Raw genomic sequence first — 20,783 nt, 5'->3', positions numbered from 1 at the left:
TCAGACCACCATTGGCGTGAAGGTTTCTACACCGTAGACCAGCACATGATTTAAATATCTATTGACAACACGTGTATTCAACACCAGAAGCCCTACCTGTATGCTGCCTTCCTTCAACATACAAAACATACATCATGGCAATATTTACTTCACCTATCAGTAGGCAAAAGGGTAGATTTCATTCCCAAGAACAATCAGGTTTGTGGGTCATCACCAGGACAATTTCACTAGGTTCAAGCACAGAATCCTGCAATGTTCTCCAGTCAGTGTCAGTATAGTTTTAGCATTGCTTGGCCTGGAATAGATGCAACTCTGAAGTGATCATCAAGATTATTAAAGTATACACTGGCAGATCAGTCTGAACCACTGACAGCTTTATAGCTGCTGTGATCATCTGTGTCACTGAGCTGCAGACACTGTCATTTCTCTATAAAGCTGCCATTTGAGTTTGACTTCAGGGATTCCTCAAACCACGCAGCAAGCATGTCTGTATGACTAGCTTCTGAACTCCAGTTGTGAGTTTAGCATTCAAAAGGGGATGGCTGCAAGCAGAAAAAAGGAAGTGACAAAACAGAAGGTGTTTATGATACAATCAAAATCCAGGAAAATAAAAGCAGAACAGCAAATCTTCACCTTATCTACATGAAACTCTGAATCAGAGGATGTAAACAACAGGGACAGACCAAACTTCACTTGTTTGTTTTTAGATCACAACACTCTATCCACCCCTTAAGCACATAAGCAAAACAGGATACAGGGTGTTACTGAATGATTTCCCCTGCAATCTGATTGAGAAAGATTAGAGCAATTAGAACAAAGCAACACACACTTTAAAAACTCTTAAATCACGATTAATGTAAGGTTTAACTTTTCTCCTAAAGATCATCGGGTGACTCTGTGCCATTTTCTAAACAAGGCTGACACACACATTCCAGTCTTAAAGAAAAAATTATGAGACAGAATTCCCTGCCCTCTACTGGCACAGAGGCCACACTGAAACCATTGCACAAGCACAAACAGCACCGAAGAGCTGTTTTAAAGGATTTTTTTAAGTATTATTTTTAATTTATATAAGATCTATAAATTACCAGACACAAACTGGTAACAAAACCTCACATATCAAACACTCTTTCAGGATCACTGCAATTCTTCCTGCAGAGCTATCTAGATGGAGGATCCAAAATACTGCTCCTAGCAAGATAATATATTCACTAACTGAAAGTAAATTCTAAGGGATTTTCTAATGTTTGCCCTGCTCACAGTGCATAAGCAACAATATTGTATGACAGATTTTTGTTTATTTTTACAAAATTCTCTTATAGAGACACTGCTGCTTTTCCAATTGCAGTTATCCAAACTGCACTTGGCCCAGAAACAGAGAGGCAGGTTCACGACTCTGCTAAAGTGATTTTCCAGCACCTTGGTGCCAGAGTTGGGGAAATTCTTAGCCAGAAGAACTCTCAGTTTCTGACTTAGTTGCACCACTGAGACAGCATCACACAAACCTCAGGACAACATAGCAAAGCATTTGTTGTGACTGTTGTGTCATTCCATTTCTGTTACAGACCAATTTCATAGGTGTCATCACATAACTCTGTGGATCTTGTGTGCAGTTATTACTGTATTCTCCCACTGGCATAAACAACAACAACCGCCAGGATTTACACTGCTGTAATTATATTTCTGAATGTAAATCAGCTTGATTCCTGGAAAAAGCAAAAGTAAATCCCCCACATTGACAAAGCCTAAAAGGAATTGAATAAACACAAGGGTCCTAACTGTATGTTTCATCCAAAAGATAAATGAATCACATTAAAAGAAAAAAAAAAGCAGCTTGAAAACAGCAGCTATTAAACAAGAGAAAGTCTGGCAATACCAGAGTAATTCCCACAATGCTCATCTGTACCCTGAAACATGTTCCAAACACACCCTGTTTGCAGAGCTGTCACACAACAAATGCAGATGTAAGGCTGCCACCACTACACAAATAACAGAATTTGACATTTAAACAATAACACTAAGGAAGAGTGGGAGATGCATACAGCCTACACTACATACAGCAGTTCTTTTTTAAAGCAACTCATCTGTTAGTTACCAAATAGCTAAACGACCCTTGGAATGCAACAAAACAAAAGCATACAAAGATACAAGGTTCCAAGGAATATACAGGAACACAATCACATCCAACTCCTTTTTACTGTAGGCACCTACAGAATTAAAAAAACTGAGTTTTTAAAGCTCATTAAGCCACATCCTCAAGCTACTTAGCCTAAATGTATTTACAGATAATTTTTACCCATTTGCTTATGTGTCGGAGTTGTCTATCTTAGGCAGTTTTTCTCACACTCTAATGTTTGCCTAACTCCAGACATTTACAGAATGCTGAAGTATCCTCTTCAGCCATGAGCCTTCTAGGCTAAGCCAAGCTCTTGGTGCAGCAGAATCTAAGAATGAGGATAAACAGGTATTTTAAACACTATTTGAATCTCTCCTGTCTCCATAAACAACGTCCCCAAAATAAAAATGGTTTCAAGTAAATAAGAATATATATAACAGGAAAACCTTCACAGTATAAATTTATGAGGTGGTGTAGCCAAACATTGTGATTTGTTCCAGTATCTCTATTTTCTCAGCTTTCAGCTCTTGGAGTTCTATTAAAAATAAAAAAAATCTGTCCTTCGTGATTATGGATAAAAGCCTGAAGGTAAGAGTCAAACAATGGCTTGTAAAGGAGGTGGTCAGCATTGGCTTGCAAAGCAAGAGGTCAGGATGCAAATAAAAATAATATGATCTAAAAGCTAAAACATCAGTTAAAAACCCTCAGGTTAAGTCAGTATTTTTTAAGATGCCACTGGCTGATACATTGACAGAAAACACCAACTTGCCTGCTCTCTTTTTGTAAAACTGCACAGCTTGTAATGATCTGATCTCACTTTCATAGGCAAAATATTGACTGATTTTGTTGTTCCAATGTGCTAAAAATTATTCATATTATAAATTCTAGGGAGCAGGATCTCTTGCTTTCTAAATCACAAGACAGGCAAAGGGCTTCTGCTTTATTAATGGAAAACTAAGGTGAAGAGGTAAGTAATCAGCTTATGGCAGATCCAGGAAGTGAACACAGGTTTCAGATTTTCTGAGTTACAGTCTTTGCTTTTTGCAGAAGGCTGCTCTTCTTTTCACTTAACAAGCTATCGAAGCCCGAACTCTTATTTAAAAATTGACAATGCAGCTCAGTAACAATGAAAAGCAAGAATACCTGAAAAACGAAGTCATCTTAAAGTTAAACCATCGGTCCTTCCAAAGTTAACATCTGCAAAAACTTGCCCCCAACACATTGTCAAAAATTGTTCCAGAGGCTAATTTAGAATTCATTCAGTTGCTGTATCCACCAAGCAGGACAAAAATCACAATACTGACATTACTGTCAGGACTCCTTTCTTTGTTTGATCTCGTGCCATTAGTTTTGCAGCTTTTCATCATACTTACTGACTTTATATCCCAGCTTTTCAGCATGAATCCTCTTGGCCATGAACTGCCCTTCAATCAAGGCTCGTATTTCCACCTCCTTTGGAAAGTCTGAAACCTGTATCAAAGGAGGGAATACATTAAGTTAACAAGCACCTTACACAGAATACAATACCAAGCTGGAGACTGGTTAAAAACACAAGACAGACTTAGAGTTGATTATCCTTGTCTTCACCCTGAAGTCTACTTTGAACTAGGCCCAGCTCTTCCCTCATACACACAAGATGGACCTAAAAACTCATGAAAGAGAACGCATCCCATAACCTCAGTGCTGTTGGCAAATCCATCACACTTGAAATCAATGCACAACGGGAAGAGGTTCTACTGTAAGTTGTAAATTCTTCTCTATGCATTTCCCAGCACCAACAGCTGCTTAAGAATCAATATCTCAAAAATATAAAATTAAAGTAAGTAGATAAAATCCAGATGCATTAAGCAACGTCACAAAAGTTTAAATCTATGCCTGCCTGCACAAAAGTGAAACCATGCAATCTTTTCATTAATTTATTTAGTTTCTATAGATAACATTTTCCTGAACTTTCATCAACCAGAAGATGAGAAAGGCAACAGAAGTTGGAAAATACTGAACTACAAGCAAATAGAAAGAATCTTTCACAAAAAGTTGAGTTTTTTTATGAACTACAGTAAGTGCCTACAACTTGAATAAAAGCTAGAACTGATTAGGCATTCACTTAAACAGCAAACATTTAAGACTCTAGTGCTACACTGCAAACACAGGATAGTATCAACCTCCGTTCATCTAGATGAGGTCTAATCGACTGGGGGTCATGATTGATCAAAGACATCTCTTGAGTTTCAGTACCACCCAGAAAGCCAGATATTTAACAAATCCATTCCTCAAAAGAAAAAAAAAAAAAAAAAAAAGAAAAAAGATATAAACAACTTTCCTTTGAGTAACACAACTTCTATTTTAATTCCAATTGGACTTGAGTCTGTATTTACTTACAAACCACTATGCAGCTTGCAGTTTACTCCAAGACAAGCAAGACAGCAAAATGAGATCTTTACTTTACATACACATTTACAGCAAGATAAAAGACAAAAGAGTATAGCCCAAAGTTTCAACATGTCCTTATCTGTGTGTCTGAAACTTGTAAGATGGGGACTAAGTAAGTCATGTAAGTGTTCTAAGCTCTCAATAGCTTACAGTTAATCCTGTTTCAAAACCAATGTTGGTTTCAGTAAATCCACATTTTCCAGCAAAGTGAATGTTTCCTAAAAATAAGACCATGTAAATTCTAGTTCAGACTTCGCATTGTAGATATGCTAAAGCTACAGACCAAATACTTCCTCAGGAAAATCATCTCAGGCACTTGCACCAATAAATAAAACTTGAAAGTAAGTATCTCAGACAAAAGAGACCAAAGAAAACTAATAAAAAGATTTCGAGCCTTGACAGTACTCCTTCAAGGTTCGAGATGTAACTAGATTATTACTACCTTTTGGTTGTCTTTGTTGAATCTGTGAATCCCAACTGCTTCAGGAGTAATTTCCATCACATCAAAGTAGAAACCTGCATCAAGGAACATTAAACAGAGTCATGTTTGCTCCTAGCCCAAAGCTGGAATCTTATTTCAGCACACAACTAAAATGATAATAAATGTTTATCACGTATTTGGAAAGACATCTGAGTCACTGTCTGTTAACTAATTCCAGTCCACACATTTATCAGACTTAACTACTTTCAGCTTACAAAAATGTGGATGTTAGGCATGTCTGTGGCTCTGGGCATGCAAACAACGTAATAAGCAATCAGCCTACAAAGAGCACACATCCATCAGGGTACATGCCAGCAATGAAGATAATACGTAACACTTAGAACAACACAGAATCACAGAATGGTTTGGGATGGAAGGGACCTTAAAGGTCACACAGTTCCAACCCCGCTGCCGTGGGCAGGGACACCTTCCACTGGATCAGGCTGCTCAAAGCCTCATTCCACTTGTCCTTGGACACCTCCAGGATGGGGTATGCATGACTTCTCTAGGCAACCTGTGCCAGTGCCTCATCATCCTCACAGTAAAAAAAATTATCTAAATCTCCCTTCTTTCATCTTAAAACTATCCCCTCTTATCCTGTCACTGCACTCCCTGATTAAAACCCCCTTCCCAGCTATCCCATAGGACCCCCTGAAGTATTGGATGGCTGTTATAAGGTCTCCCCAGCGCCTCCTCTTCTCCAAGCTAAACACGCTCAACTCTCTCAGCCTATCCTTCCGTGGGAGGTGCCCAGCCCTCTGATTATCTTCATGGCCCTATCTTAGAAATAGTTTCAGTGGGTTGTATGCAAGGGGGAAAAGGGATAAAAAAAATAATAAAATAGAACAAATGGTAAGTTAGTAAGAAGAGTACTGGAATACTGGAACACTTCATGCACCGGAATAGATTCCATAAGCTTATTAAAGAACATTAGGTACTTCAAGTCATGAAGCAGAGCTGGTCTCTGAATAGTTTGAGATCTGAAGAAATGCAGGAATGCTTTGTAGACAGCTAGACAAAAAGCATGACAAAGATTTCTTTTGTGCTGATGGCAAGAACGGTTGGTCAGAAAAGATATTCAAGAAAGGAGACAAAAAAAAAAAAAAAGAGGACAGAAAAACTGAACAAACTAAGGAGAGTTTCGAAAGTTCAGATCCTGGAACAAGAGAATGGTGCCCTAGGAGCCCTATGATCACTAGCCATAAAAAAACAAACCCCAAAATGGCACTATGCTTTAGCACACAGAAACTTTTTGGTTAAACACTCTGAAAACCTACCAGTAAGCAATACTGTGGGTTACAGATCCGCAGGCCCTACCAAGAGATATACATCCTAAAATATCTTTTCTAACCCTGCTGTCAACTTATAGCGGCAGATGAGGACTTCAAGTAAGCTTGATGATTTGATTACCCTTCTCAAGTACTTCCCAGACACAACAGGACCCATCTGGTCACTCCTCCTCCTCCTTCCCTATTTGCTACCCCTGCAACTTGATTACCTCAATCTCCCCATAGCGGATGCCCATCTCCAAACCTCTTCAGAGGCATCTTCCTACACAACAGGGAGTGCAGGGAAAGGGTGATAAAAGGGAGGATGCCTAACCAGTGACTTCTTTGTTCGGCTTCTCTCAAGAACTCAGATTATGGATATCAGTGTATTTTTACATGTATACCCAGAGGTTATCCCAGCATACACGTTACTGAGGATGACTTTAACAAAACAACCATTTTATAGGGATTAAGATATTGAAGTGAATATACTATAACACAAATTTTAAACCATTAAGACAGGGTGCTTGCATCTTTGAAATCAGTAACCATTTTCATCAACTTCCAATTTTTTTAATATTGTCTAAAGTGGCTGACTTTTGGGTTTTGGAATAACTTCTTCCCATTTTCTGAAACACTCAAATTGATTTGTCATTTTAATACCCTACAGAGACTGGATTTGACAGGCAACATAACAGAGCTTCTAAAAATGAAAAATCAGTGCTAACCTCACAGTGTCAAGAAACTTTATCTTAGATTCATTTTCCTAAGGAGTGATATCTTCTATAGCTTAAATATCCATATTTTAAAATGTTGTTACCTACAGTTCTTAAATTAATTTTACTTGTATCAATTCAGATCTAGGATGATGGTGACGATTTCAAATCCAGCTTTGCAATGGTTAGATATTAATTTTGATTGAGTATATGCTCACCTTTCAATAACTTATTTCAGAGCTATATTCTGTATTTGTAAAATATTAAACTGTAGGATACAAAATAATGTAAAATGTCAAATACATGGGTTTGTTTATATGTTTTAAATATTTAGAATCATAGAATCAGTTGTTTGGAAAAGAGCTTTAAGAATATTGAGTCCAAAGGCCTTTTCCAACCAAGTGATTCTATGAGTCTAAATATTTAAAAAATAACTCCATCATCATAATTTCTTTTCATTTCATACACTTACCACAATGTGAGGGAAAAACAGAGACAAAAATGACTAACGTACATTGGGGAAAATGAGAGAAATACAGATATCACTTGACATTACTGCTTTGTTCACACACACAAGCAAGATTCTAGAGTAATGATTGAGAAAGAAATAATATGAAGCTATCCAACTCATTTAGTTTGAGACTTCAGAAAAAGGATTAACTTTAAAAGAAAGCCTCCTTCAGACACTACTAATTCTAAACATTTTACAGCTTAGATGCTACAACACCCTTTCAATGACCGAAAAAGCTCTATAAAAATAATCTTCTTATTTAGTGAATATTGAAGGAAAATCCTATCACGGCATTTAGCCTGCCAACAGAACACTTTTAAGTACTACATATTTGGAATTTCTCGTGCACTATTTAACTTAATTCTTGGCCTCTATCATGACCCAAGTAAAAATATCTAGAACACCCACCATGTCTAAGCAAACCCCGAACTCCCATCCCTGCTAAGGCTCTTACCCAAGTTGCTGTTGTTTCCAGCAACAGTAGATGATAAAGCTTTGGAGAATTCGTCCCAGGAACCTGAAGCACAGTCATTTCTGATCCTCTCTCTCATCAGAGAGCCATTCTTAAAACTGAAACACACAAACATACCATATGCATTTTCCAAAACATCTGGCTCTAGAATTTTAAAGCAATTTGTTGTCTTACACAACATTGTGTTTATTCTATCAGCTGAATAAAGCTAGGATTTAATCACTTCTTCTTTATGGGAAGAAACACAGAAGGAGAAAACTAGATAAGAAAGGAAACAAATTTTATAGGACATATTGAGGAACGCAGCGCAGAGATATTGGTATACATCTCTCCAGTGAGCTAGTGATCTAATGGATCTAATGATCCAGCCTGGCAGGCCATGCTAAATCCAGGCTAGCTCTGAACAGCTAAGATATCTCCTCAGATAAGTACTCCAACACAGCACAAAGAAGCTCACTCTCAGATGACTGCAAGGAGAAGCAAGAGTGTGTCTAAATTGCATTTATGATTTCAGGATCACAGTACTGGTATGGAGCCAGCTCGGGTCCAACAACACTTATGAGGTCTATCTCTGTGCCATGATGTGACAAAGGAAAGCATCACAGCTGCCACTGCATGATTTTGTTCCAGAGCTAGAAAAACAGGTCATAAAATATGCATCTGTCCAGTGTTCATGGCCTTTGCACCCTTTAGGCAGTCACCTCCTTTGCCTCCTCCATGAATACAGCACTCCTCCAAAATACCACAGCACTGGACTCAGAACAAGAAGAAAGCAGTCTGAATACTCTCTAGCATGAAGTTAGAGCAACTCAGCAGGACAGGCACATAAATACCCAGAAAACGGAGCAAGGAAATTAATGAACTTGCTCAGTAGTAGCAGCTGAAGTTAGTTGAGTTTTCTATACAAATTCCCTGCCCGGTAGCTCAGGCACTCTTTTCCTACTAACTGAGGGTCCTCTATTAACTCTAATATTCTAGAAGTAAAGTGGCATTGGTGCAAAAGAAGCAGTATCAGGGCAGAAATGGCTAGGCAGGAGGGCCAGGAACTCTTTATATCTGCACGGCTCCAGAAACATCCTGTTCTCTGGAAGGCAGGTTTAGCCTTCTGCACGTTAAGTTTTACTGCACAGGTGAGACTTAATATTACAGTTAAAGGGTAGATTTGAGTTTTGAGTTTCAAGCACCTACAATCCAGAGGATTTAAACATAAAATTTATCTGCATATTACTTGTAGATATTAGTATAAACACTATAACCTCTTCTGGAAGTTTTTACCCTGAATATAGTTGACTCAGCAACAGAAAATGTAGCTTCAGGGCACCATTCCACCTGCCTGGCTGGAGAGGGGCCAAACAATTCCCAAATCACAGCAGCCAAAAGCTACCATAAGGATCATTCTCTCAGCTGGGTTTCTTGAGATCTCAGTATCTTCCACATGCACAGCCTAATACATCCCTGAATGGCACTGATTATACTCCTCTCTGAAAATGGAATCTTCACCTGCACCATTATGTCCCTTCTGGACCACTGGGAGAGCACAGAAGTTACACAGTCTGGTGAAGCTTTTGACATTTCACATTACTGTATTTCAGAAGATTGTTATTCCTGTACACTAAATGTATTACCTTGGATTCATAGAAAACTGGCTCCATGCATATGTAAAAATAATTTCAGCCTTTTATTGCCATGAGAATTTATCCTCCACAACTCTGCAGTTTCAGTTACTCAAATTAAACAACAGGAATGCTATAATGTTGATGCAAATGTTTCAGCAGTAGATTGTCATATACTGTACAGAATGCTAAATGTTCTATTCATTATCACTTTGCAAAAGAAATAAAAAATGCTAACAGAGACAAAAATATATGTTATTGATCCCGGATGTACAAAAAATAAATTATATTACCATAAAAGTGCCATATATGTTTCAGAATCAACAGGATTGCAGAGGATATGACCTTCTAAGGCAGGAGTTGGTTCTTGGATCCACAGAAACAATGTGTCACTTGTGCCAAGGCTAATCTGGAGGGGGAAAAAAATAATTGAAGCGTTATCACAATGTGCATGGAAAGCAATACAGAAATTAAATTAAAACCATTTGTTATTACCACTAATTGTTTTTAAATTACATATTAAGTCAATTGGATTCATGTTGATGCTAGCTCTGACTTAGCTTGTCAGGCTGTTGAAATACACACTAGATGGAGATGGGTTTTAATGTCTGAAGCATTAGTTAAAAATAGTCACAAGAGTTTACTTAAAATCTTTCAGGCAGCTTACAGACTGGTAGAAATAAAACAAGTGTGAATCCAATAAAGAGAAAATCAACGCTAGTAGATAAATGTAAATGATAACCTACAGCTATTCTACTTTTCATGTATTTCATTTATTCAGGGATCTGAACAGTTTTTGGGAGTATGTTTTGACTTACTGCAATATCTCCTTCTTCAAGTCTCATCCCTGCCAATGATGCTGAAAGCAAAGAATCAGAACACCAGATAAAATATTATTCTTTTGATTCAATTATAGCAGCAGACATCATAATATACCAACAACTAAAAGTATAATAAAAATGGCAAATATGCTTACGATAGCCTTGGCCTATACAATGGAAAAGATGGGCAAAGCATTTGGGTGAGGGAGTGATATTTAACAGAATCAAAATGCTCAAGATAAAAGCATGCTCAAACGTTTTGTGTAAATTTAGTGGGCTCTTACTTAACACCTTATAAGAGACAAACACTCCCACTTACATCAGACTACTCACATATTTATTGAACTGCACTGGATTTGACTCTCTAGAAGAAAAAATGGACTTCTGGGGAATGTAAAATATACCATGATGAAGGCTTCGTATCTTTATTTGGGCCCCCAGGTGGGCTTTAAACTGAAGGATTCATAGGGTGGAGTCCAAAATGGCAACATTCACGCCATCGCATCCAACTGCGGAATAAGCCAGGCCAACCAGAGCAGCAACCAACACTCCTTAGCTACCTTCCATGACAAGAATCAGAAGGCCAACCATCTCAAGGGTGTGTATGGCTATAGTAGATCCTCTTGCACACCTCCAGGGAAACCTGTACACACAACTACCTCTCTGAGATGCCTGTACACCAACACATGCGGCACGGGGAATAAACAGGAAGAAGTATGGATCTGCATGCTGTGCAGGGCTATGATCTCACTGCAGTTACAGAGGCATGGTGGGACAGCTCGCACAACTAGAATGCTGTCATGGATGGCTACATGCCTTTTAGAAAAGATAGACCAGCAAGGCAAGGTGGTGGAGTTGCTCCTTATATGAGGGAGCAATTGGAATGTATCAAGCTCTGCCTTGCGCTAGATGAAGAAACAAGTCAAGAGCTTATGGGTAAGAACTGAGGTGCAGTCTAATGTGGGTGACATTGTTGGGGGTATTTACTACTGGCCATCTGATTAGGAAGAGGGAGTCAATGAGGCCTTCGACAGACAGCTGGAAGTAAGTAGCCTCACGATCACAGGCCCTGGTTCTCAAGGGAGACTTTAATCACCCTAATATTTGCTGGAAAGACAATACAGCCAGGCATATGCAATCCAAGAGATTCCTGCAGAGCATGGATGGTAACTTTCTGACACACATGGTGGAGAAGCAAACAAAGAGATGTGCTGCTGGACCTTGTACAAACATACAAAGAAGGCCTCGTTGGGGATGTGAAAGTTGGGGACGTGAGAGTTGGCAGCAGCCTTGGCTGCAGTGACCAAAAGGCAGGGGAGTTCAGGAACTTGTGTGGAAGAAGCAGGGTAATAAGCAGGTTTACAAACCTGGATTTCAGGAGAGCTACCTTTAGCTTCTTCAAAGACCTACTTGAAGGAATCTCATAGGTCAGGGCTCTAGAAGGTATGCGTGTCTGAGAGAGCTGGTTAACATTTAAGTACTGCTTACTCCAATCTCAAGATAGATGCATCCTCATGAGTAAGAAGTAAAGCAAGGGAAGCAGGAGACCTGCATGGATGAGCAAGGAGCTTCTGGAAAAAAAAAAATAATCAAATGGAAGAAGGAAGTTTATGGAATGTGGAAAAAGGGACATCAGAAGGGTGTGCTGCTATTCAATGAGACCTGGACAGTCTGTAAAGTTGGTGGAGAGGAACCTTATGAAGTTCAAGAAAGGCAAGTGCAGAGTCCTGCACCTAAGAAGGATAAACCCATGCACCAGTACAGGTTAGGGGTTGACCTGCTGGAAGGCAGCTCTGCAGAGAAGAAATTGGCAGTCTCGGTGGACCACAAGCTAACCATGAACCAGTAATGTGCCCTTGCAGCCAAGAAGGCCAGTGGTAGCCTGGGGTTCTCCTCCTCCTCTATGCTACCCTAGTGAGGCCTCATCTGGAGTCCTGTGTCCAGTTCTGGGCTACCCAGCTCAAAAAAGACAAGGAACTATAGGAGAGAGTCTAGTGTGGGCCACAAATATGATTAGGGGGCTGGAACTAACAAGGAAAGGCTGAAAGTCCTGGATCTGTTTAGCCTGGAGAAGAGAAGACTCAAAGGGGATCTTATCAATGCTTACAGATATTTAAAGGGTGGATGTTAAGAGGAGGGGGCCAGACCTTTCAGCGGCACCTAGCGACAGGACAAGGTGTAATGGGCACAAACTGGAGCACAGGAAGTTCCTTCTCAACATGAGGAAGAAATTTTTTCTGCGAGGGTGATAGAGCACTGGAACAGGCTGCCTAGAGAGGTTGAGGAGACTCCTTCTCTGAAGATATTCAAAATCCACCTGGATGACTTTGTGTGCAACTGCTGCAGGAGAACCTCCTTTAGCAAGGGTGTCGAACTGGATGATCTCCAGAGGTCCCTTCCAACCCTCTACCATTCCATGATTCCGTGATGTGCTACTGTAACACGGATAAGTATTTTATGTTCACAGTCTTGAGAAGCAGATGACTTCGCTCTACACTGAAACACTCTCCTGGATTCCAAAAACTAACCCTAAATTAACACCTTCCCTTATACTGAGATCTATCAGTCTGACAGATGGACAACTCTAATTCTTAGAGAGGTCTATGAGATCCACCCCTACCTTTTGATTGAAAAGATACAACAGTAATTTTTTAGTCCATGTTTTCTAAGTAGAAATGTTAGCAGTTCATAATAAGAATAGCTTCCAAGGGGCAGAGAAACCAAACCTTAAGTCAAAAAGAGGCAAATATGGTCTCCTCTATTACTAGGCAAAAGAGAATTCATTTGTCACACCCAGGTTATCCAAGATGTCTATACCTCAGAAGAACCAGTGATGGAAGGCTGCTGTAAAAAGGCATTAATGTTGACAAACATGATATTCTTTCACTGTATAGAGAGCATCTGAGAATCTGATTTAGAATTTTAGTACATGCATAATCATATTCACTGCATCTTATACATGTAATCATCTCACCTGGATTGTCTCCTGTAAATGCTACTATTTTACAGTCTGGGCTAAACCCATAACGCTGACAATAATATGGAGAAATGGGGCCCTAAGGAAAGAAAGAAAGAAAGAGGGGAAAAAAGTTCAAAAAATGGAAATTAATCTTGCAAAGTATGACACAATGTGTTGTAACATAGAACTGAAAAAAAAAAAAAAAGCAGCTGTAATAATCATTTCTGTGTATTTAAGGTATTAATGAATATGTTTCAGATTTTGAACCCAATTTTTTTTGTTTTGAGAACCTCACAGAAATACCCTCAGATTAGATTTGGAAATAGGTTAAGTAAATAGAAGCGTTTTAGCTTCAGGTCTCTCTCCAGTTATTCACATCAAGTAACATAAACACATTCATCTATTTTGCACACATGCATGAATATTAATACACAGAAATTAGAAATTCAATGCAAACATAAGAGGAAACACAACATTAATATACATCACATCATCAAATGCTGGAATATGACCCCTATTATTTTAGAGGTCAAGAACAGTATTCTTTTAAGCCATATTTGGTAGCCATTCAGAAAAAACAGGAGGAAAACTATCTGTAAAAAATACAAGGACATCTATAAGGATTTTTTATATGTTCCTCTCCATTACAAAAGATCAGCACTGAATCAGGTGATGGTTATCTACATTCTCTTACATGTGCACCAGCTAAAGCAATAGCTCTTTTTGTGCTGAGTAGGAAGACTAAATTCATTTACTCTAAGAGATATGCAGCTTGATTTGATTTCACCATTACACTCCATGAACTAAGGAGCTTTAAATATCCCAAATTATTCAAGAAGATGACCTCATTAACTCTACAAACAGTTTAAAACAAGGTTCCTGTCAAGAAATACAAATTCTGGGCTCTGTTTCTGCAGTAATAAATACCAGGTACAGTTTTGCAGTTAACCAGGTGCTTGTAGGCATGAGCGGGGATCCCAAAGATTCTTATCACAGAAGCATCCACCAAAACTATTCTCTTAACAGTCCAGGGCAAGAATCCAAGAGGATCAACAATGAAAGCTATGACAGATGCCAGGTAGCAGTTATCAAAGATGTCTGTTTCTGCTCTGGCATACACATTCACAACACACCTGGAAATATTAAATCAAGCAGCGTGATTCTGAGAAAAGCCATGCACACAGGCTCATGCGCACGCACAAATGCACTCCAAGAAAGTACTGCTTGCACAAAGCTCTATTTGTTGCTTACAACTCTTCTAGACAAGCACATACCAGGACTGAATGTGATGGTACAGGGCATCCTAGTTTCTCCTCTAATCCAGGTGCACAAGCATCAAGGCAGGACGTGGACCATACCTTTTCCCAAATCTGTAGCAAGTTCATACCAGAACCTACAATACAGATGAAAACATTAAGTATCCATCATTAAACACAAGACAGTACAGTAGCAGAAAACTTCACCTTGTTACAGGTAACAGAAAACCTACAGATGCATATTTTACATTCAAATAGAATGGGTTCAGCTCTTCTAAGCATAAAGGATACTGATAATTCAGCCTCTGTACAGCTTTCACTAGTGAAGGTAGAAGAAAAGGCTTCCTTGATGCAGAACACACTAGGCAATTCATTTATTCCCAAATTACAAGCCAAAAGAACATGGATGTCTCCCCACCAACTCCTTCCACCTTACACAAAGATTTCACTGATGCAGCAATGTAACTTGAGGGCATGTTGTGCTCACCTGAAGAAATTCCACTTGGCATGTCTCTACATTATTCCTACCTTTGAGTATGGTATCAAACCTAAATCAATTTTGACTAACCTTCCTCTGTATCAATGTTTCTTCAGAAATGACAAAATAAAGTTTCAAAACTCCAAAAAAGGAGCAAGACGTCAAATTTTCAAATGCAGCCTCTAATTTTGAGGCTAGTTTGGAGAGTCTGGCCTTGAAGACCAAAGTCATGATTTTCAGAAATGCTAAACAGCCCAACACCTGCAAGTATGCAACACCTCCAAAGTCTAGATTCTGCAGATTGAATTACGGGTTGCAAAATCCTGGGTAACTGATTTGGTCACCTGTTTCCACACCAGAACTACCACTAGATCTGAAGAAGGGCTGTGCACTTTTGGGTTGGTTTCTCATTAGTTGAAGTTGGTTAGTGGACAAATCTACATAACATACTAACCACCCCACATCCCTTGCTTATGTTTCTAAGATGTCTTTAATTGCACATTTCATTAGACTTGAAAATCTTTATGCATTTCTGGTTAGTACTGTTCAGGGATGTACTAGTCTTACTCTAGATTAACAACATTTTCATTTCAAATACCATTCAGCCCATGACTTAGTTATCTCAGAAACACAGACACACTCCCAGCTGAGTACAGCTGAAAACCTGAAATCAACTTCAATTCAATACCTATTTCAACTTTTTAAAACACAGAGACAGTGAAGTCGACCACCACACACCTTGCCTATGGAATAAGACTATGTTTACAATGCTGCGACACAGAGGAAGAGAAAGAATGCAACCCACAGCTCAGCCAGCACATCACAAGGCTCTAGCAGTACTCTTATACTGAAGAGGGATTCACATAGGTCACATACACAATTGCTGATTATGCACACACAAATGAGCCCACCTCATCAGCTGCCAGCAGCCTTTTTCACATAGGCTTGATAATGAGATTAATAACACTTATAAATAAATCATAGATTTGCACTGTCCAATCCTAACCACCATCAACAAGGTCTGGACCTAATGCTTCACACAGCGTTGTAAACAGAAAGTGCTGCACGCTCCAGCAGAGACACTGGAACAACCCAAGCCAAACAGCAGGATATCTGCATTATACTTAATATAAAAAATATATTTAAATTTATTAATATCAGTCCCATTTCAGGCAAATTGAACATACACAATAAATTATTCACTGGTTTATTTAGCCTGTGTTGCAACAGCAGGAAGTTGACAGAGCAGAAAGTGCACCACGCCTCCCACATGCAAACGGTGCCTTTCCTTTTTCTGCTGTCAAAATCGCTACTACCCACAGGAAAAGGAAAGATGGCAAGACGTAACTCCAGCTTCTCTCAGTTCTCTAGGTAAGACCACTCTTAAATCTGGCCATCCCCTCCTTCCAGGGGTAAACAAAGTCCTTCCAGTGCAAACTGAGTACAGCATCACTGTCTGCACATCCCAGAGGCAGAGGGTGTCAGTAGCCTCATATCCCAAGCTCTTGGGTAGAACAAAGCTTTCTATGAGAAAATACGTAATCTACACATTTTCCTGGAAAAGTCTCTAATTTAGAAGGCCAAGAACCTCTTCACTAAGTTAAATTAATCAGTAAACAACAGAAGTTTTAAATAAATAGAATTTTTACTAAAGAAAGGTTAATTGTCATTTTCTGTGGCTTTCTGGAAAAAAAAATCCTTTCCCCTTCTCACCCTGCAAGCCTAAAGAAACATTTAACTAATATCCTCTAATGAAATTTTGAAAGACATTAAGTACAGCATTCAATCTTCCCTGCATAAAACAGGAAAAATACTAACCTTTATAACTGAAAAGGTCTAAGTTTATATTCTACAGAAACACTTCAGTTTATCGACTGGTAAATACAGGGGCACAAAGATACTAACTTGAAAAAAGAAAGATGAGCTAATCTACCCCGCCCTCAGAAACTCATTTAGAAGATGTAAAACAACTATTCTACCAGAACTATTAATCTGTTGTTCTGGATTCATCCTGTCCAACTGTGGGCATTTGCACGGGAATATCTAGTAGGTGGAAAATAAAAACCAGAAGGGAATGCTCCCTGGAAGTGCTTCTCTTTCTCCTTTGTTTATACAAGGAGTGATGCACAGTGAGTTCCTAACTCAAGCACCTCTGGTCGTGATCTACGCCCCTATGTTTAACATATAGAAAGAGTAATAAACTGAGAAATAAGGGAAACAAAAAAAAAAAATCACAGGCAGCTCTTCAACTTGTCACTCCAGATGGATACCCCACATATCAACAGCCAAGGCCATGATCTAATAAGGACTGAGGAAAGGGTCAATACGGGGATAAGCAGGATTCCATATTTCACTGCAAGCACCACTGACTTAACATAAAATGATCAGAAGCACAATCAAGACTTGCTAATATTTACTACATATACAAAGGTGTTGGTGTTTCAACACTGGGGGGAGGGAAGGGTGGGAAACAAAGTCTTTCATTACAAAGTCTAAAGCTGCAGACTAACTAGTTTTATTAATCAACAAACTAAAGATCAATATTTGCATACCTTTATGAAAAGCTAAGTGCATCTGCATTACAGCACTCTGGATTGCCTTTCCAGTTAGCTAAAATCATAAGCAGTATAAGTGCTGACACTTAGCGAGCTACCTTAGGAGTAAATTCAGCCCACCAAGCTTTCCTTTGAAATTCTTCAGTTCAAAGCATCCTTGTTTGATAGAACAACAAAAACAAGTATACTAAGCTGTGATTTGCCTAAGGCTCTTAGAAAAGCATTTCAAAAGATAAAGCTTCTCTAGGTCAAGAGTTGAATGGCTGTTCTTTAAGGTGTCTTCTAAAAGAAACAATGCCTGAAGTGTTCAAGTTGTTTGGGTCCCAAATGTATCTTTACTTTTAACATCTGCACAATATAAATGAAAATCATTCTTCATTGCACCAGAATGTAATTTGATTTTTTTCAAATCAATCACCTAGGGTGCTCAGCCATTCCCAAGCAGCAATTTGAACGTTACAAGATTGGACCTTTAAAAAGGAAAAAAACCCCATCTTGAAACTGCATAGCACATTTCCCACAATAACCAGCAAATTCAGAGAGATAAGTTACCATGCAGAGCTAAACAATTTGACAGGGTCTTTTAAAGACGATATGACCTGAAGTTAAACCTACAGAAATGAAGAATAGGTCTATTATCTGAACATTATTTTGAGAGATGCATTTAAACTACAATATACAGGTGTGATGTAAAAGACCAAGTGAATTGCAAGAAATCGTAAATGACAAGAAAACAAGTTTTTCAGCTGGATCCAAATAACTACTGCATACATTATAATTATATTTTATTACTGGAATTAGAATTCTCTCTCATTATGTTAACAGAAGAAAGGAACAAACAAGATAAAATATAGCTTACAATGCCAAAAAATCTTTTGTCTTGTAAAAAAGAACTATAACATCCTGATTAGTTCTCTTATCTTTTTTCACACAAAGATTTAATAATCTTATCTACTCTTCAGAGCATGTAGCATTTATTCAAGTCCTGAAAATATCCAGAGGTAAAACAGAACAGGCTCTCCTACAGATGCCTGAAAAAAATGCAACACATTTTCTAAGAAAATTTTCCAATTAGTAGATTTTTACTTTTAGTTTAAAATGTTCTGGTTTTCAACTAGACACAGAATATTTCATGTTCTGAAACTGAAGCAGCATGGCTTTCTCTCTCTTGCTTTTGAGCAGTTACATTACCAAATCAAAAAAAACCAAAAGAACAAGACTTTTTTAATGTTTAAAATTTTAAACATTTGAATCCAAATTAACACTTCACCGTCACTGAAAAATAAAAATAAAAAAAAAATCAACTTATTTCTCATCAGAAAAAGTACCTTCAAAATCTAACCACCTGTGTCTAAATTGCAGTAGATGAAGCTGGTTCTGTGGTTTGCTAAGCAGCTGATGTGCTCCATATTTGGGCCTGAGGAGCAAGATGCAAATCTCCAAAGAGTTACTGTAACCAATAATATATAAAAAAATAAAATTCAGGTGTGAAAATACATGGCTAACAGAGCAGGACCAGAAGACAGATGTAATAATCTCACAACTGCTGCAAAATAGGCACGAATTGCCATGCAATTTTTAAGATCTCAAGTATAACTGGGAAATCTGATACTCAATAAGTTGTTCATTAGCTGAAATTGAGGTGCCTAGGAGCTTCGAGGAAACAATGAAGGGGAAAAAATGAGTTGGTCTTAAAATATGGGTGTCAACTATGGCTCTATAATGCAAAAATTCCTTAGAAAGCTTTGTTGTCTAACCTTTCAGCTGTGAAATGTACCTTCTCTTAGTTTCAGAGCAGGAATCAAAAATGCTATTTAGAAGCAATAGCATAGCTCCCAGGAAAATGGTTTCTTTTATAATTGCCATTTAAAAGCTGGATAACTGAGATAACACACAACAGAAAAGAGAGACACTAGCCTTGTCACCTTGTTGTCTTATAATGAATAGATATATGGAAGGTTAATTTTTTTTTTTTACTGAGTTTGGAATTTTTTTGCTTGGTTTATTCTTTTTCTATGGCTCATTTCAAAAAGATATTTCTGCTGCAGATCCATACTCCAGTTAGGTGGGGGGAAGTAATCACAATATACCTCTCGTTACCATTCTGTGCAACTCAGAGCTAAAACAGTAAAACCAAAGAACAAATATCAGAACTATGAAACCTGGCTTAAAAATCCACAACTTTCTCATGCTTTCTCACACTCTTAAAAAGATACTTCAACATTCCCTTACACATCATAAAGTAATGACAAAAGGTACAATTTCATTCAAGAGTATTTTCCGTGGATCCATTTCATAGAAATGGGAATCATAGTACAATGGAGATAAATAAGTACAGCTGACAGCACTATTAAGAGTAGCAACAAATTGAAAGGAGTAACTTAGCTTGAAGTCTAATATACTTGTCATTAAAGTTTAAAGACTGCAAATAAATAGCAGAGACCCTGTCCTTCTTTGCTGTAAGGTGGAGATGGAAAGGAAAATTTCCTTGTTGAATTGTTACTACAAGAAAAGCACACACACTTACCATCACTGTAATCAATGGGTGCATAAGCTCCGAGGAAAAGGGAAGCTGCAAAACTACTAACCAAAGAGATTCTCTGAAAGGAAAAATGTGAGGTAGTGAGTCCCAACAGTATTCCCTTCAAAGAAAGTAAATATTTAAGTAATTGGAAGCAGCAAATGTTAATAGACGCTTAATGTTAGGCCCAGAAAGCACCAAAAAAAAACAATCCTGGAAGGATTATTCAGTTCTATTTTACTGCCTAAGTAATACAGCAGATATCAATCTAAAAGTAGCCCCAAAATAAAAGCTGTTAATAGCTTTGCATTCTGAAACATGCAAAATACACCTAGTATATTAGTATATTCTATGCTAACATGAAATAATTCACAACTTCCGTGTTTCACCGAATTTCATTTCAAGGAAAAACACCAACAATAAAACCACCTGTATGTTGGCAGCATTGGAAATGCACTGGGCAACCCAGAACACAGGTCTGTAAGCTTTCTGGCAGCTCAGGCAAGGCTCTGCTAGCACCTTCATGTGAACTCTTACCTTTCTCCCAGCTGAGACCCCAAACCTCCCAGGAGTTACTCCCAGGAGC

At 38.4% G+C, this 20,783-nt stretch overlaps 1 protein-coding gene across 3 annotated transcripts in view; it reads right to left on the bottom strand.

The window, feature by feature from the left end:
• The window catches only part of XYLB (xylulokinase), a 97,611-nt gene that overhangs the window by 62,976 nt on the left and 13,852 nt on the right, over window positions 1-20,783 (bottom strand). For all 3 annotated transcript variants that reach the window (XR_008448750.1, XM_009558300.2, XM_054059798.1), the window contains exons 8-15: window positions 20,204-20,276; window positions 14,662-14,780; window positions 13,403-13,484; window positions 10,426-10,466; window positions 9,901-10,016; window positions 7,977-8,092; window positions 4,989-5,062; window positions 3,490-3,586 (exon numbers count right to left, since the gene is read on the bottom strand). Coding sequence is in view for 2 of the 3 variants with exons in the window: in XM_009558300.2 (XP_009556595.1) it covers window positions 3,490-3,586; window positions 4,989-5,062; window positions 7,977-8,092; window positions 9,901-10,016; window positions 10,426-10,466; window positions 13,403-13,484; window positions 14,662-14,780; window positions 20,204-20,276 (718 nt within the window). In the remaining variant the exon portion in view is untranslated. The remainder of the gene's footprint in view (window positions 1-3,489; window positions 3,587-4,988; window positions 5,063-7,976; window positions 8,093-9,900; window positions 10,017-10,425; window positions 10,467-13,402; window positions 13,485-14,661; window positions 14,781-20,203; window positions 20,277-20,783) is intronic.

This window comes from Cuculus canorus, chromosome 2 (genome assembly GCF_017976375.1).
Source record: "Cuculus canorus isolate bCucCan1 chromosome 2, bCucCan1.pri, whole genome shotgun sequence".
NCBI classification, from domain to species: Eukaryota; Metazoa; Chordata; class Aves; order Cuculiformes; family Cuculidae; genus Cuculus; species Cuculus canorus.
Note: the sequence above shows the minus strand (reverse complement) of the source record. Positions and strands in the feature narration are given on the sequence as shown.